This window comes from Thunnus albacares, chromosome 15 (assembly GCF_914725855.1).
Source record: "Thunnus albacares chromosome 15, fThuAlb1.1, whole genome shotgun sequence".
Lineage (NCBI taxonomy): Eukaryota > Metazoa > Chordata > Actinopteri > Scombriformes > Scombridae > Thunnus > Thunnus albacares.
In genome coordinates this window covers 16915292-16932058 of record NC_058120.1, presented here as the reverse complement: position 1 = coordinate 16932058, position 16767 = coordinate 16915292, and the positions used below count along the sequence as shown (strand labels likewise).

The window sequence follows — 16767 nt, the reverse complement described above, 5'->3', positions numbered from 1 at the left end:
CATCAGGGCAACTACTGTGTATGATTAAAACAGATGTCACCCTAGGCATGGGAAAAAGAGAACAGTAATCTGATGACACTGATGACTTATTAGCAAAGTTAAAGGTTTTTCCTTTTATTTCCCAGCAAATTATAAAACATCTAAAGCCAGATAAAGAATACAACATTATCTGTTTCTATGCTCTCTGACTAAGCAAACTTAGATTGGTGTACTGAATTTATTTCATCTTCATTGCACGCAGTAAAATTAAATACAGTAAAGCTGAATAGCAAATGACAAATGAACAAAATCATTTCAAGCATTGTGAATTTATTTGTAGCAGACTTTATGGATTACAGATGAGTGAAGCAACCTTCCACCGCCCAAGGTTCAATAAAGATGTAAGAATAATATAAATAATACTGCTGTTTAGTTGGATTACATGCAAAACCTGTACGCATTACAAATTACTGTGGAAAGCAAGAAGAATTTCATTGTAGGATTATTTTACATACATTTGGTGTGGGTATTGCAAATTTATACTAATCACAGTTGGTACACATGGAAACAATGTTAGGGCAATAACTTAACCTTGATCAGTGAAGTTAATCAGTATAATCAAAACAGGTCACATCTATTCTATGCACCTATTAAAAGTACACCACAGCTACCATCTTCTAAGGACCTTTCTCTCTGAGAAAAGACCTGGACCTGTACATCCAATAAACATGAACAACAACCAATCAATGGTAGGTAAAGGTAAAGCTGTGCAGACACACAAAAGTTAAACTTGTTGAAAAGTATTTCCATGGTCATAACGGACAGACAGAAGGAGGACTTTTGAGTTTCTTCCTACTTGTTCAGACCTGGGGATAAATGGCGTAACTACCCATGCCACACTGATTCTGTTTGTTCCTGGACATCTTGATGTATCCTTTGTCTCCCCATTCTAGACCCCAGCTAAAGAAACACACAAATTACCAACAATATTTAGCTGCTATATGTAAAACATGATTATGATCATAATACTACTTAGTATGTAGAGACATAATGATGTGTACACTGATAGAAGTAAATTAATTGTAGCAGTTCACATTCATGCTTGATTTAAGAAGTTGACAGCATCCTGATTTTTCACTTCATTTTGGCAGTTATGAATAAAATGCTTCTAAAGCTTTCTGTGAAAACTGCAACTGATTTGACGGTTTGCAATGTGACACCTCTTGCTGACAGTTAGCAAGAGAGCAACCCACAATTTAAAATATGAGCAACCTTACCTGTTCTTGACCAGCCAGTAGTCCAATCCGTTTTCAGTGCCATAACCTACAGCCAGCACAGCGTGGTTCAACGCTGAGCTTTGGCAGTGTGGCTCATCATACACTCCTAGAAACACACACATAGATTAGACAGGAGGTTAGGTTAAAAAAACAAACAAACACTTTTTTGTATTTGATAAGAATATTTTCGATAAAGGGCAAAATAAAACTGTTCACCTGATTTATAGAGCTGGAAGGATGTCTGAGAAGCATCGATGGCAACTGACACAGGACCAATGGTGGCCACAGCATCCCTCAGGGCATCTTCATCATTGCTTTTCACATTAACGTAGCCTGTGCAGTTGGCACCAATCTTAGCAGGGTCGTAACGGCACTTTCCATCCTATTTGAGAGAGAATATTTACCAAGGACACATAATGGAAATGGTGATTAAATGTCCACAGAGAACATTTTCTGCCTATTACATTCTCAAAAGATTGAACTTTAGAGATTTCTGTCCATGAAATGGTTATTGTATGCTTTGTATTGAAGGACTGCCTCAGGGTTTATGTCTTTGTGTATCCACTAGATGGCAGTGTTGTAAATCTCTCACACGGAGTACCATAAATTCAACACACCTTGAACACCTTCTGAAGGATTTAATTTGCACAATAAGAAAGATCACTCCTTTCTTTCAGCGTACCTTCACATTGTCTCTACACACTGCTTCTTATCATGATCATGGAAAATGGCTGTTTTAAAGACTATGTCTTACATCCAGATAAAATCAACAAAATCATTTCTGTTTACCTTGGCCTCATAAGGGTAGGAGTCCTCTGTGTCTAGTCCTCCGTTCTCTTTGATGTACCTGAAGGCATCGTGCATCCAGCCTCCACTACAGCCCATGTTGCCATAGTCCCTGGAGCAGTCAACCAACTGCTGCTCGCTGAGAGACACCAGCTTCCCTGTCTTATTGAAGATCTGACCCTCCAGCGAGCCAGTCTGGAAGAGGGATAAGTGAATTTGTAAAAAGAAAACATTTGTATACAGTTTCTTGCATCACTGCAGGAGAGGATAATGAGTAAAGTTGTACATACTGCACTGAAGGCCCAGCAGGAGCCGCAGTTCTTCTGATTCTTGACCTCGGTGACATATCCCTTGTCCCTCCAGTCAACAAAGTCGGGCAGATCAGCTCCCTCCGGCAGCTTGATGAAGTCAGAGCCACTGCGAGGCACAGAGGCATTGAAGAGGCCCAGACAGCCCTTGTAAATCAGTTTGTACTCTTCGTTTTCCTGGTGAGGGGGAACACTTGTTAGGGTCTTCATCCACAATGTCATTCACTTTATCCTCACAATCTAATTGCAACCAAATGACAAACACTTTTGCTTTTCTTCTGATTTAAGCTGATACACCCGAGGCCACTAACTCCGGGTCCAGACCCAGATTCCATCCTATCCAGACCTGGACGTGTAACCGATAAAATATTTAGAATTAGTGAAATTTGACGGAGCGTTTCTATTTTAACCGGCGCAGCTTTTCTAGCCTTTACGGAATTGATTTACCTGCCCAGGAAACTCACAGACCAATTGCATGCGTCGTAAATCATCGCACGTGATGCTACTCAGCCAATCAAATCTGTGCAGTCCTATAAACATTGCGATACAATCTTGCAACTCGAATTAGTGAGACACACGCAGAGCGAAAAGTCGAGACCAAAGAGACAACGGTCGGCAAAGTAATGGTGTAAGAGAAAACGGACTCTCGCATGGCGTACTTTAAAAAGAGAAGAGTGGACAGCGAAAACAGAGCTTTTAATCAAGAGTGCACAGACTCTTACATGTTCATTCATCAGTTCAAACCCGTATGTCTCATATGTTCCGAGACGATTATTAACAGCGGCGATGTGAGGCTTCACTACGAGACGAAGCACAAACCTTTCGAGCAAACATACCCGCTCAAATCCGATCTGAGGGCACAGAAAATAAACGACCCAAGAGCCCAATATGATCGATCCACCAGAATCCTAACATATTCATTCACTGCCCAACAATGTGCTAACGATGTCCCCTTAAAATTGCTTGGATTTCGGGTCAACACAAAAAAAAACATTTACTAACGGAAGGGTTGTCAAGGAGAGCAAGAGTGCTGAAACCGTACTTGAGGGAAAACAAAGAGTTTTGTGAAAAAAATCAATCAAATATCTATGTATGCATGTGTCTACTTTGGTTAACTTTTTGTTGACGTTTTGAGAGCCTCAGCCTTGGTCAACAGCTCACCTTGTTCAATCAGAACCCATTCCAATTTGTTGAGACTGTTAAAATGTGAAATGGGGTTTAAAAAAGAAAAAAAAAATTCTAAAATTAAGCACTTTATTTTAAGATGCACATTTTTCGAAAGCTCTCTGTTATGTATTTTATTTTTGAATGCAGCCCCTATTTTACTTGAAATGAGAAAAGAACATTTATTTGTACTTAGTATTTATAATTCCTCCAGTTCCATGTGAAAATTGAGAATAAATATTGTTGAAATATTATTGAATTGTACTTTCTTTATTTGATTTGACAGTCAGTTGTTGACTACAGACGTTAATACAACTACTAGACTACTACAATATATATGGCAGTGAATCATAACACAAGTTACACATTATGATGTTCCGGACCCTTACTTGAGGAACTTTTCTCCAGCTGGACCTCTTTGAATTTTAATTGAATACCCCTGTGATACACATTTAACATATAAATTTACTAAACAGTGTCAGGCACATTTCTGTTTTTCTCTTCATACCATGTCAGCAAAGTAGGTCATGCCAAGGCGGTAGGACTTGATGCCCTGATCAGCCATGATGTTGTGCTCCAGCACCAGTCTGCGGTTGCTGAGCCAGATCTGCCTGCGGTGAGCCTCCTCTGATGAAGAGTTGTAGGACTTTTCTGCCAATCAGAGCACAACATAATTTAAAAAAGGAAAACTATCAGTGATAAATAATTAATCGTTGAAATAAATTTCCAGTTAAGAGATTCCCCTTATTAGCTGGTATACAGTCTAACATTTAGTCAGATAAAAATCCCTTTACTTTATACATTTAGATGTTTGATTACCGTATATGTAAATAAGCACACATTACTCTTCAAATTGAGGCTTTACAGGCAGTATCTTCACAGAAAACCAACCAACACCTGCTGTATTTGACAACAGACCTCAATAAAAGAAATTAGTCTGATAAGAGTCTTTTGTGTCTCACCAAACTTGAGTTTCCAGTCGTGGAACTCCAGGTCCTCCGGAGAGATGCTGGCACAGCTGGCAACAGCCAGAACAACAGCAGCAACCAGCAGCAGCTTCATCCTGACCGACACACAAGAACAACGAGCACAGAAATCCTGTGTGACTTGCAGGAAACATTGGATGTCACATTCACTCTACCACTTGTATAATCTCTCTTATCTCTATTTCCTGGTTTCTTTTAATCTGTTTTTCACCATGAAACTGCTTCTGATTTTTATGACTTTGTTTCTTCTTTGCAATAATACACCTGAAATATAGGAAGTGTGTGGGGGCTTGTCTATGTGTGTCTGTCTGTGCTGTTGCTTACCTGTGTCTATGTTGGTGTGTGCAGTGAAGGTTGAGGTTAAACCACCTGTAGGTAATGCAGGGCTGTGTCAGATAGTCGCTTTTATATAGCTGACTACACTTATGACTTACATTGAAATAGCAAATGGGTGAGTTATGCATTATGAGTAGTTCATATGATACCCTTCTTTTGGGAAACATATTGCTCTGTCAATGTAATGAGGGCATGATCAGTTGATCAGTTACTCATCAGTTTGTTGCTGAATACAAAACACAATTTTAAAAAAACAGAGCAGTTGACCAACAGCTCTATGCATGTTTTTCTTTTCTTTTTTGTCTATCAAGCTCAAGTTTTACCATGAAACTAAGTGATTCTGTATTTGTAAGTTACATGGACACAGTTGAATCTGTATGTGGTCTTTTGTAATGTTTTAACTCAATAGGTGTGTACTGCAATTGGAAATTTGTGAACACATAAAGCATGCCCCTCCGAGAATCGTCATCATATCAATGTTGAAGGGTTTGAGTGTCCCTGGTGAAACTGGGAGCTGTGTTGTTGAGGGCAATAGCCCCTGATAGGGTGAAATTGGTCCCTGGTGAGAGTATCTTTTTCCAAATGTTGCTCCCCAGCTGCCAGGAAGCCACACACACATTTCCAAGGTCTCACTTAAAGTACTCATTCGATCTATTTACCATTTACCATAAAAATATTTATTGACATCACAATCCTCTTGGACACAAAAAATGTGAAATGACAACACATTACAACATCCCATAATCATTTAGAAAGACCAATTCAAAATATCTAAGAATGACACAAATAAAGAACTACAATGGAACATCATCAAATTCGAAGAACACAATCTTTGAGTCTGTTCAGATGTTGAACTGAAAAAATTCTGATATATTTTTTGAGAAATCCACAAAAGATTCCTTCATAATGACAATACATAGTATAGATTCATATCATCAGTAAAGGCACATTTAAAGATATGGATCACATTTAATTCAGCTATAGTAAATGCAATTTTTATATTTCTGAAAATTATTCTTTATTTCTTTTTTTGTTTAGACACCTTGTTAGGACCAAGAAAATAAACAGACAAATAGTTTTGAATGTGAATTTGTATCTTGTAATCTATCATATGACTTCCACCAATGACCAGTCATATGACCCACTATCTTTGAGGTTGAGTGTTGGTCAGCGTAAGGTTTGTCTTACTGTTAATGGTGACTCAGCGCATGAACACCATATACACTGAGTATGGATAATGTCACGTACTAATTATGCTCACATCCTTATATCAATGTCTCTCCAGGTACAAAAGCTATTTGCAGTTGTTTTGGGAGGAATGCATACTGCCTATTAATAAACCCATACTGCCATCATTATCTGATAACTGCAACTACTAAGTGATAATACTGATCAGATGTTTGTGGATTTGATTTTAAACTATTCCTCTCACAGACATATGTTGATTTTTATCACAAGTGGCCATAGTGGAGTAAAAGACTTTGGAGAAACCCAGCTTCAATTTCTATTTAAATTCATAAAAGTGTTATTCATGGGGAAACGTTGTACATAATAATGGTGATAGTGCTGATAATTAACAAAAAAATAAGTTGTTTTGTTTTGTTTTTTTGTTAACATTGTTTTGTTATGAACACAGCAGGAGAGGGCAGCATTTCCATAGGCTTTGCCTATAAAGTACTTCTGTCCTTCATTGGTACATAAAGCTCCCACACTTATTTAATTTTATGCCTCTCATACAATAAATCTGTTGTAAACACGTAAACATGGCTATTATTAATGTCATGTTGGGTTTATTGAAATCTAATGAATATAATGTGACAATAGCCGAGGGTGCATACAAACTATGGTTACATCCTGGAGGATCCAGTGTGAAAAGGAAACCCTCAGGCCCAGTGACAATATTACTGTGAAAAGGCAGTAAGATGCTTGGCATGGGGAACTGAGAGGAATGCTATCGCTGGTAAACTCTTCTAATTTCATTACTCTACATGTTTCCTCAGCTTAGAGCCAATCACATAGTTGGCTGCTCTCTAGTGGGGGTCACACATAACATCCGCTAAATTGTGACAGTGGCCCAGACTGGCATACCTTAGCGCATAATCTGATTATCGGATCAATAACATAGTAACATTTGGTGCATAGCTGGGATGGCTGGCTTCTTCTCTGGTTACACATTGCTGGCATTCACCACTCGTTCCTATTTTATAGGTGACAAAGTGTGAATGCGAGCAAGAATTCAAATGGAAGGCCTTTTAAATACAGTGTAACCTTGACCACAACTGGCTGTGCTACTGTCTCTAGGACTCAAAAAGCTACTAAAATATCAACACACTCTGTATATCAGTGTGTAAAATCAGAGATTGATCTCAAAGTGGCAAAGAAAGCCTCCATCAAGCCTGTATTCTCCATGAAGCCCAATACTGAGGTTTTAAAGTTTCTTCAAGCCAATACTAGTATTTTTTCTGGAAATATTTCTCTCTCTCCATCCAGCTATACTTAAAATTTCTTTTAAATGATGTAGCTCAGATATAACTTTTAATAACATGCAAAGCACACATGTAAGAGATGTGGAAATTTACCATGAAAATATTTATTGACATCACAATCTTCTTGAACACAAAAATGTGAAATGACTCACAAGAAACATCTCATAATCATTTAGAAAGACCAAATTCAAAATATCTAAGAATGACACAGAGAAATAAAGAACCAAAATGGAACATCATCAAATTCAAAGAACACAATCTTTGAGTCTGTTCAGATGTTGAACTGAAAAAATTCCACAAAGATTTCATCATAATGACAATACACAGTTTATGTTTTTAACATGGAAACAATGACCAGTCGAATGACTCACTATCTTTGAGGTTGAATGTGGGTCAGCTTAAGGTTTGTCTTACTGTTAATGGTGACTCAGTGCATAGACACTACATGCACTGAGTATGGATAATGTCATGTACTAATAATGCTCACGTCCATATGTTGATGTCTCCCCAGGTACAGTACAGTACATGGGGGAATCAATGAGGGTTTTTCTAAAACTGCTTTTTGTCAAAGTCAAATTGTAATTTTAACGATGAAACAGTTTTCCAAATTTTGCTCCCTGGCTGCCACGAAGCCACACACACATTTCTAAGGCCTCACTTACAGCACTCATTTGATCTAATAGTTACGTAACCAAGGCCATTGTTGTTTTGAGAGGAATACATACTGCCTATTAATAAACCCATACTGCCATCATTATCTGATAACTGCAACTCCTGTACTACGTGATAATACTGGTCAGATGTTTGTGGATTTGGTTTTAAACTATTCCTCTCACAGACGTATGTTGATTTTTATCACAAGTGGTCATGGTGGAGTAAAAGACTTTGGAGAAACCCAGCTTCAATTTCTATTTAAATTCATAACAGTGTTATTTATGGGGAAACATTTTACACAATAATAATGATAATTGACAACAAAAAATAAAGACTTTTTTTTTCTTTTTTTTCTTTTTTATTACCATTGCATTGTTATGAACACAGCAGGAGAGGGCAGCATTTCCATAGGCTTTGCCTATACAGTACTTCTGTTCATTGGTACATAAAGCTCCCACACTTATTTAATTCTATACTTCTCATACAATAAATCTGCAGTAATTGTTTTGGTGCCACTTATAAAAATTTATGTAACAAGTCAAGTTTTTTGGAGTTTTCTTTACAAAAACAATATATGGCGGTATACATGGCTATTTTTAATGTCATGTAGGGTTCATTGAAATCTAATTAATATAATGTGACAATAGCCATGGGTGCTTACAAACTATGGTGTACATCCTGGAGGATCCAGTGTGAAAAGGAAACCCTCAGGCCCAGTGACAATACAAGTGTGAAAAGGCAGTAAGATGCTTGGCATGGGGAACTGAGAGGAATGCTATCCCTGGTAAACTCTTCTAATTTCATTACTCTACATGTTTCCTCAGCTTAGAGCCAATCACATAGTTGGCTGCTCTCTAGTGGGGGTCACACATAACAGCCGCTAAATTGTGACAGTGGCCCAGACTGGCATACCTTAGCGCATAATCTGATTATCGGATCAATAACATAGTAACATTTGGTGCATAGCTGGGATGGCTGGCTTCTTCTGTGGTTACACATTGCTGGCATTCACCACTCATTCCCACTTTATAGGTGACAAAGTGTGAATGCGAGCAGGAATTCAAATGGAAGGCCTTTTAAATACAGTGTAACCTTGACCACATCTGGCTGTGCTACTGTCTCTAGGACTCAAAAAGCTACTAAAATATCAACACACTCTGTATATCAGTGTGTAAAATCAGAAATTGATCTAAAAGTGGTAAAGAAAGCCTCCATCAAGCCTGTATTCTCCATAAAGCCCAATACTGAGGTTTTAAAGTTTCTTCAAGCCAATACTAGTATTTTTTTTCTGGAAGTATTTATCTCTCTCCATCCAGCTATAATTACAATGTCTTTAAAATGACTGTAGCTCAGATACAATTTTTAATAACATGCAAAGTACACATGTAAGTGATGTGAAATTTTTTACCATAAAAATATTTATTGACATCACAATCTTCTTGGACACAAAAAATGTGAAATGACACACAAGAAACATCCCATAATCATTTAGAAAGACCAAATTCAAAATATCTAAGAATGACACAGAGAATTAAAGAACTAAAATGGAACATCATCAAATTCAAAGAACACAATCTTTGAGTCTATTCAGATGTTGAACTGAAAAAAATTCTGATATGTTTTTTTGAGAAATGGTCTTCTTTCTCCACAAAAGATTCCTTCATAAAAAGATCAGAAACGCCACCAAAAACACGTGGTATGGTCATCTCCATCGCCTCTCTTTAGAAAACACAATAAACTGAACCACAATCATTTCAGAAGCACTGGCCTAACCAAACATTTTAGAAATGCACATAAACACCAATAAATAGAAACACTTTATTTCAGAGAGCAAAATAATATAATAACAACCAAAAAAGGCGTCATGATGACAGTCACTAAGCATAAACCGCCATGATTGCTGCCCCTGTTTACCGCTGCATGTTGCTTTTGTGAACTGCAGATAAGTGGATGATGACAACCACAGTACCACACAAAAGGCATGAGACAGAGATAACCAGGGACATTGGAGGGAATCCCTGCTTGCCGCTATTTATCCCTCTTTCCCTCCATTCGTCCCTCTATTTCTCTGTCCTCTGCAAAAGTCTGTTGTGATCCTGTCTTTCCCAGTCCAAACAGGTCACCATGGCTCACACCTTGCCAAGGTCTGTGCTGCACCGGCAGCGACAGGAGAGCGAGTGGACGAGAGACATAGTGAAGGAGATGAGAAAGAGAGAGCAACAGCACAGATTATGGACAGTGACACTCTGTCTCTCTCTCTTTCTCTCTCTCTCTGCTTTATCTCCATGGTGCACACACGTCGACCTGGAGCAAGGCTGTATACTGGCAGGGGTGGCCAGAAGCAGAGAGAGAAGGGGGTGGATAGATGGGGATGGAGTGTGTGGGGGGATAAAGGGATACGGTGCTTCAATAGCGGAGCAGGTCCAGGGACTAATTGGATCTGGTAATGGCTGGTCAATGTGACTGAAGGGCTCGTTAGAACCAGTACAGCTCCTTGCCTTTCTTGTGCTGCTGGAGGCCTGAGAAAAAGGGACAAGGAAACAATGAGGAGGACAACGGTGAACAACAGAACACAGGTTGTCATGGAACCTACTTTTGCCAAACATCCTGTTTTAGAGAGGGAAAAAAGAGCACCTCTATGATGATTATGATGTGTTATGTGTGAGTGTGAGCACACGTGGGAGTGTCTATTCAGGCAATTAATAGAGGAAAAAAGCCAAATCGGTAGACTGCAGAAATTTGAGTCTGTTCTCATCATATTCAACTTGAAACATAAATGTACAGTACAGGGGGGAAAGTGTTCTGGACTTCCAATTTATGTTTCTGTACACAGATGTATGAGTGCATTTTGTTACAGTTTCAGATTTTTATCTGGACTGATTATAAATAAACTGTAAATAAAGGAAGATTTGTACTATCCACACATTATTTGCAAAAGCTTGATATGGTTGAGTGAGTGGGTACCTGCATCCATGTTTAGGGCCAGCGTCTGGCTGACATCCCCTGGGGGAAGCAGGCTGGGCCAGGAGGCAGTGGGCTCTAGCTTGCTCACTTCATAGTGGCTTGGCAAAGTAGGCAGGTGAGGTGGCCGCACCGTAGGCATGAGCAGGGGCCCGTAGTGGGGCTCCAAAGCCGAAGGAGAATACAGTTCATGGAGAGGCCTTGGGGGGCCATAAGCCTGGGCCTGAGGGTATCCCCAACTCTCTGGCGGGTGAGGGTGGGAGTGAGGATGAGCGTGTGGGTGAGGATGAGCATGTGGGTGTGCCAGGCCCGGGTGTAGCCCTGACGCGTATGGGTCCATGGAATAGGAAGGCACTCCCGTCTCACAGTGGGAGCGGCTCTGAGACGAGGTGTAATTGCTGTCCCAGAAGGATGGAGGGAAACTTCGTCGACTGCTAGGTGAGGTGGTATCTAATGGTGAGGGAGGTAGAGGGGGGTGGGGGGGTGGGAGGGTAAACAACCATCACATTTAGGCGAAGTCACGAACCGTTGCACAACTGTGTAGTGAATCATTTGATTTATAGAGACAAATGGAAAGGCTAGAGCTGTGCAAGAGGAGTAACCCGTGCTAAAACGTAGATGTCACTCACATGACTGCTACACCCTCTTGCCCAGATATCTTCCCCATTGGATCATACTGTCACACAGCCCTAGCCCCAACAAGACACAGAAATAAACACAACCACATTCTAGCAGAAAGAGAGTGACAGAGAGAAAGGTAGAAAGAGAGACGTCCCTATATGCCTGAATTCTATATAAGGCAGACGCTCTGACCTGGAGGGAGCCCAAGGCTCATAGAGCCTTAAATCACTTACTGTGGTGACATCTCTCACTCTCATGTCAGCCCAGTACTTCTGAAAGTCTTACAACACACTCATGTGCACACACAGGCGCACACACACACACACACAGACACGCAATTCTGGCCCTGTGCTAGCACCCACCGCCCCTCTCGATCTCCTGCACCCCCACCTGTTGTTTTTTTTGCTCCCCCTTCTCCTCGCCCTTGACAGAATGTCAGCGAGCCATTATATGTTTTTAGCAGTATACTTTTATATTTAGATATTCCTCTGAAAAGAGACACCATGCAGCACCCTGAGAGGTAATGTTTCCCTCTGCCCATATCACACAGACCACAGCATATATAAATCTGACCAGCAGGCAGGCAAGTGACTGAACAACCATTGTGGGGCAAGAGCTGGAGCGAGAGTCAGAATGGCAGCCGCAGAGACGTTTGAAGGGGATACGCCGGCGAGGCTGTGCGCTTACGGCCATGTATAAACATAGCATCTGTTGTGAGGCAGGAAGTGTGTGTTAGTGCCGAAATGAAGACGTCCGACTGAACTAGGAAAGAGACTAACAGTGACAGCAGTGAGACAGAGTAGAGGCTATAGGCCCTACATGGATATCCAAGGGACATCTGCAGGCTGCTGGTAGAATATAACATCAGTGTCTTCAGAAGATCTGCAAATGACAACCTTTTTCACTTTGCATTCTGGTGCAATAAAAATGAAAGCAAAAACAAAACAAACAAAAAATAAACATTACTTAAACTTAAAATAAATAATAATCATAATAATAACTTTAAACATAATTTGAAGTTTTTCAGAGTTATATGGAATATCTTTCCTTTTTTTGCTTCTAAGGAAACTAACAAAACTTTTATTATGACTCATTTCAATTCCATAGTGTATGTAGTTGGCATAGCACAAAGATGATGCTATGATCATTTATGGATTACTGTTTTTTCGCTCCCAAACATAAAAAAAATATCTAACCATGCTTGATTGTGAATGCCCTCTGTCTTGAGTCAAAGAAATCCCTTTTGTCAGCCAACAGCTCCTGACCTTCATGACCTCTGACCCCTACGACCTGACCTCTCAAGGGACAACAGTTCCAACAAGAAGCCCCTCATTCCTGTCTCTTGATCACATCACCTGTCTGGCGCTCTGCTGTGCTCTGCAGAACTCACCCTGTGTGGCCCTAAAAGCAAGCGTAAGATGCCACACAGACAACTGTGGCACCTGTACTCACATAAATAAAAGGACATTATGAAACTGCAGGGATGTGGTGCAGCTAAACTCAACCCAACTTTTTTCAGACTGCGCAACGCTTCATGACATACATTTCATTGTAAACATCAGACAGCTTTACTGATGCAATGACATTCATATAGGATCATTATTGAATTTAAATTTGGTGGTTGTTCTCTCATGTTCACACTGGGCATAGTTTATAAAATTTGTAGAAACTCAATTTATTGTTGTGTTTAAGCTCTCTATTAGAGTCCAGTTTGCACAGACAAACACAATAATTATGGACATGAACAGTTGCGTCACAAAGGCAGGTGAGCCCTTGTGTTTGTGCAAATACTTTTTGTAAACAAATATGTGTGGTATACCTGTGCCCTGTTGGTCTGATGCCCGCCGTTTGCCCTCTCCATCCATGTAGGAGCTGAGGGCCCTCGAGAAGTGCTCATCAACCACACTGCTGATGTCTCCTTGGTAGTAGGTGAAGAGGACACAGCGAGATGTCAGGTACTCTGCCTCAGGGGCCTCCTGCTTCTCCTTGGGGCCATCCTCTGGCCGTGAAGCTGCAGGCGTGTAAGAGGAAGAAGAAGATGCAGACGAAGAAGAGGAGGAGGTTGATCCTCCGGTGCCTGGGCCCCCAGACATCCCCTCAGGACCCCTGGGAGTGTCCATAAAATCCCGGCAGTGAGGAGAAGTGCTGGTCAGACCAGTGGGAGCCTGCCAGGGAGGGAGAGGGGGGGAGGGGGAGGAGGAGGGGAGGAGCAGGGAGAGGGTTAAGACAGGTGTTGCAGAGGATAGTTCTGGAGCTGTCTATGATACATTTTGACATAATGTTTTTCTTTGTGTGTAGCAGCACTGGCATGTGCGTGCGTGCGTGAAAGATATGAGTTTTGTGGGTTCAAGAAGGACTTCTGCGCTTGTTAACACATACAAATAGCAGCATTACAAATATATATGTATATATATATGTAAATGACTACAGCTCGAAAACATAAAAAAAAAAACATTTTAACGATTTTAACATCGGATTATTTGCCTTTACGCACAAGCTGCATAAACTACCCTGATAGTTGTTCCTCACCTCATCGACCCCCATCTCCCCCTACTACAATGGAAATAATAAGAGATATCACCGGAAATGTTAAATATTTCCTCGATTCCTACCTGTAAGCTACTGATGAAAGCAGGAGCAGTCGGTGCGTACGGTGCGTAATGTCCATAGGCTGGGTACATAACATCCAAACAGCTCATGGTAGATGAGCGTGTCTTCACTATTCTGTGGAAACCGACCTTCCTGAGAAAAAGAGTGACAACATTCCGTTTTTTCTTCTGCTGGAGAGAAACGGGCTCGGTGGTCGCTGTTCAGTGAGAAAACGCCTGTTCCAGACTGAACATAGTAACTCCAGTCCTCCCTGTGTGCGCCACAACAGCTGCGGCAGCAAAATGTGGCGAGGGTTATGGAGCAAGCATGAGGGTGTCCTGTCCTGTACATCTCTGTGTCAACCCCTCCCACCTTTACTAGCCCTCCACCACCCCCCACATCACCGCCAACACTCCCATTACCACCACAACACAAATCACAGCTAAAGCAGATTAATGATTATTAATAATTAATTTAATTTGTTAAAAGTTTAACCCTAACCCCAACCCCTAAAACTTGACTGGGTATGATTTCTGTCAAAACATATAGGTGTGGATCATGTCAAAAAGTCTGGCAATTCAAAATTTCCATAACTCAATTCAAAGATTAAAAAAAAGAAAAAATAGACAAAAGGTGCTTTCTAGAAAAGCTGGAGATATCCTGTTGCTAATTATGGGTCCACCATTTTTTCATCCTAGTGTAAAATAAAGGTTAAATATAATGTCATCCAGTTACACAAATAGATTTGGATGAAGTCATGGAGCTTTATGACCAGCCGCACGACAATGGGCACATGATACATGCGATTCAGTGACTTTTTATTTCTTTCCATGTCCTGTGGATACTTGAAAACTTTGTGCTCAGTCCAAGCTGAAACTGTATCCATGGTCTTAAAACAGCCATTGGTTGCCAAGTAAACCTTCAAGTCATCTGAAGTATTTAGTGAGTTCCCAGAATGACACATAGGTGTCAACTATAGGTTGCATACACTGGTTACACTGACATAGAGGAGAAAGGGACTCTGCACAAATCTATGGCAAATTATCACCTATCAGCAGTGCAAATAAAAAGATATTTTCACACACACAAACACAATTATACGAATGTAGACAATTACAGAGCAGCTCATCATGCATCCATGCACAAAAAGACTAAAAATGCATCCTGAAATCATTCAACCTGGTAAACGACAAGTTAGATACACTCTCCAAAAAAGTGTTGTCTATTTCTCTTGTTTTAAGAGTTTACAGGTGCCTGATGTTTGGGCATGCCAGTCTTTTTGACAGGCACTTCAGAATGCCTGGGAGAATAGTGTGGAAAATTTGCAGAATTCCATGGACGAGTGTCAGATGAGGTGGAATGTCTCTGATGTATGCTAGTGGACGAGCTCCTCGGGAAGTTACTTCGTCCCTCTGCTGCGTTCTCTAGATGGAGAACATGACCAACATCTCGCTCTGCATACATCACACATAGTATGAATAACTTGTGGCAGGTTATTGGCATGCTAATGAATCGAACATGCTCTTAAATAGCAGTGGCTAAGTGGATATGTAACAGTAACTTCGCACTTTGCCCTGGTCTTGCATCACGGACTTTACAGCATGGCGCTGCAATATAATACTACATATTGTTCATCATCATATTGAACATAGCCACAGGAGGGCATCAACAGAGAAGGACAGTTTGTAAAACATTTTTGTATAGATTTAAATCACCTAGCATTCACTTTTTCACATTATTAGAACACTAATAATATATCAGCCTATTACCCTCATAGCCTCATAGATCCATAGACATGCAGGGTAATGCAGGGCAACACTGTAGTCAGGGAGAAAGAGAGTGATGCAATGCTAGAAAGCTCACTGTTACACCAGCGTGATCAACAGCTGCAGCTGACGGAAGGGAAGAGAGGCCACTATTAGTATTAATGGCCATGACTAAATTTCTCTCTGTGTCTCTGTCCCTCTTTCTGTCTCTGTCTCTCCCTCCCACTTGTCTCCCCTTGTGGTACATACACCTTTTCTCTATTTAATCACTCTGTTTTCCACTTGGAAGAGTCATCCCCTTTTGTCATTTGTGTGTGTCTGTGCACGTGTGTGAATATGTGTGTGACAACATTTGTCATCAACTGACCAAACTAGGAACAGGGCAAGAGAAACAACCAGCTTGCAAACACATGGCTGAAATCCAACCGGACCCCAAAACTAACTCAGTCGGATGCTAAAATCTGCATGTTAAAATCTTTGCATGTAAAGAACAGTATGTGCAAGGGTCCACAGCTCCTCTTGTGTGTGTGTGTGTGTGTGTGTGTGTGTGTGTGTGTGTGTGTGTGTCACTGTGCAAGTGTGTGTGGAGGTGTCTGCGTGTCTACATTTACGTGTATATGCTGAAAATAAACATAGGTTACATCACTCCTTGTGACCCTGCAGCACATCTAAGCCCCGCCCCTCTCAAAAGAGGTCTGACCAGGCAAAGTCTCCCATTGGCTGAGGTGTTGCAGGCCAGTTGAGGAAGTAATGGCAACCTGGTTTTATTTAGACCACTATTCACATTGCAACACCACCATTAATAGTTTATACTCTATGCTAGAAATACCTGTGTACATTAAAGACAAAACTGC

The 16767-nt window shown here is 40.7% G+C and overlaps 3 protein-coding genes across 3 annotated transcripts; all 3 read right to left on the bottom strand.

Moving 5' to 3' along the window:
- Window positions 1-289: 289 nt before the first annotated feature.
- Window positions 290-2806, bottom strand: LOC122998590 (procathepsin L-like). The gene is made up of 5 exons (XM_044375525.1): window positions 2333-2806; window positions 2046-2237; window positions 1473-1638; window positions 1257-1362; window positions 290-939 (listed from the first exon to the last, which is right to left on the bottom strand). The coding sequence occupies exons 1-5, from the start codon at window positions 2570-2572 to the stop codon at window positions 840-842; spliced, it is 804 nt and encodes a 267-aa protein (XP_044231460.1). The 5' UTR covers window positions 2573-2806; the 3' UTR covers window positions 290-839.
- Window positions 2634-4661, bottom strand: LOC122998546 (cathepsin 8-like). The gene is made up of 4 exons (XM_044375474.1): window positions 4477-4661; window positions 4023-4165; window positions 3073-3201; window positions 2634-2696 (listed from the first exon to the last, which is right to left on the bottom strand). The coding sequence occupies exons 1-4, from the start codon at window positions 4574-4576 to the stop codon at window positions 2634-2636; spliced, it is 435 nt and encodes a 144-aa protein (XP_044231409.1). The 5' UTR covers window positions 4577-4661.
- Window positions 4662-8311: 3650 nt separating this feature from the next.
- On the bottom strand, window positions 8312-14475 carry vgll2b (vestigial-like family member 2b). Its single transcript, XM_044375524.1, has 4 exons — window positions 14171-14475; window positions 13378-13723; window positions 10941-11387; window positions 8312-10495 (listed from the first exon to the last, which is right to left on the bottom strand). Exons 1-4 carry the CDS (start codon window positions 14255-14257, stop codon window positions 10452-10454), a joined length of 924 nt encoding a protein of 307 aa, XP_044231459.1. The 5' UTR covers window positions 14258-14475; the 3' UTR covers window positions 8312-10451.
- Window positions 14476-16767: the final 2292 nt, after the last annotated feature.

What these genes read in the sequence shown, in the direction of transcription:
- LOC122998590 (XM_044375525.1), bottom strand. Translation starts at nt 2,572, where the DNA reads ATGACATTGTGGATGAAGACCCTAACAAGTGTTCCCCCTCACCAGGAA. An exon ending in CCTACCCTTATGAGGCCAAG is followed by an intron (nt 1,639 to 2,045) that starts GTAAACAGAAAT and finishes TCTCTCAAATAG; the next exon opens with GATGGAAAGTGCCGTTACGA. An exon ending in CTTCCAGCTCTATAAATCAG is followed by an intron (nt 1,363 to 1,472) that starts GTGAACAGTTTT and finishes GTGTGTTTCTAG; the next exon opens with GAGTGTATGATGAGCCACAC.
- LOC122998546 (XM_044375474.1), bottom strand. Translation starts at nt 4,576, where the DNA reads ATGAAGCTGCTGCTGGTTGCTGCTGTTGTTCTGGCTGTTGCCAGCTGT. An exon ending in CGACTGGAAACTCAAGTTTG is followed by an intron (nt 4,166 to 4,476) that starts GTGAGACACAAA and finishes TCTGATTGGCAG; the next exon opens with AAAAGTCCTACAACTCTTCA. An exon ending in TTGAACTGATGAATGAACAT is followed by an intron (nt 2,697 to 3,072) that starts GTAAGAGTCTGT and finishes TTACACGTCCAG; the next exon opens with GTCTGGATAGGATGGAATCT.
- vgll2b (XM_044375524.1), bottom strand. Translation starts at nt 14,257, where the DNA reads ATGAGCTGTTTGGATGTTATGTACCCAGCCTATGGACATTACGCACCG. An exon ending in CTTTCATCAGTAGCTTACAG is followed by an intron (nt 13,724 to 14,170) that starts GTAGGAATCGAG and finishes CCTCCCTGGCAG; the next exon opens with GCTCCCACTGGTCTGACCAG. An exon ending in ATCAGACCAACAGGGCACAG is followed by an intron (nt 11,388 to 13,377) that starts GTATACCACACA and finishes CCTCACCATTAG; the next exon opens with ATACCACCTCACCTAGCAGT.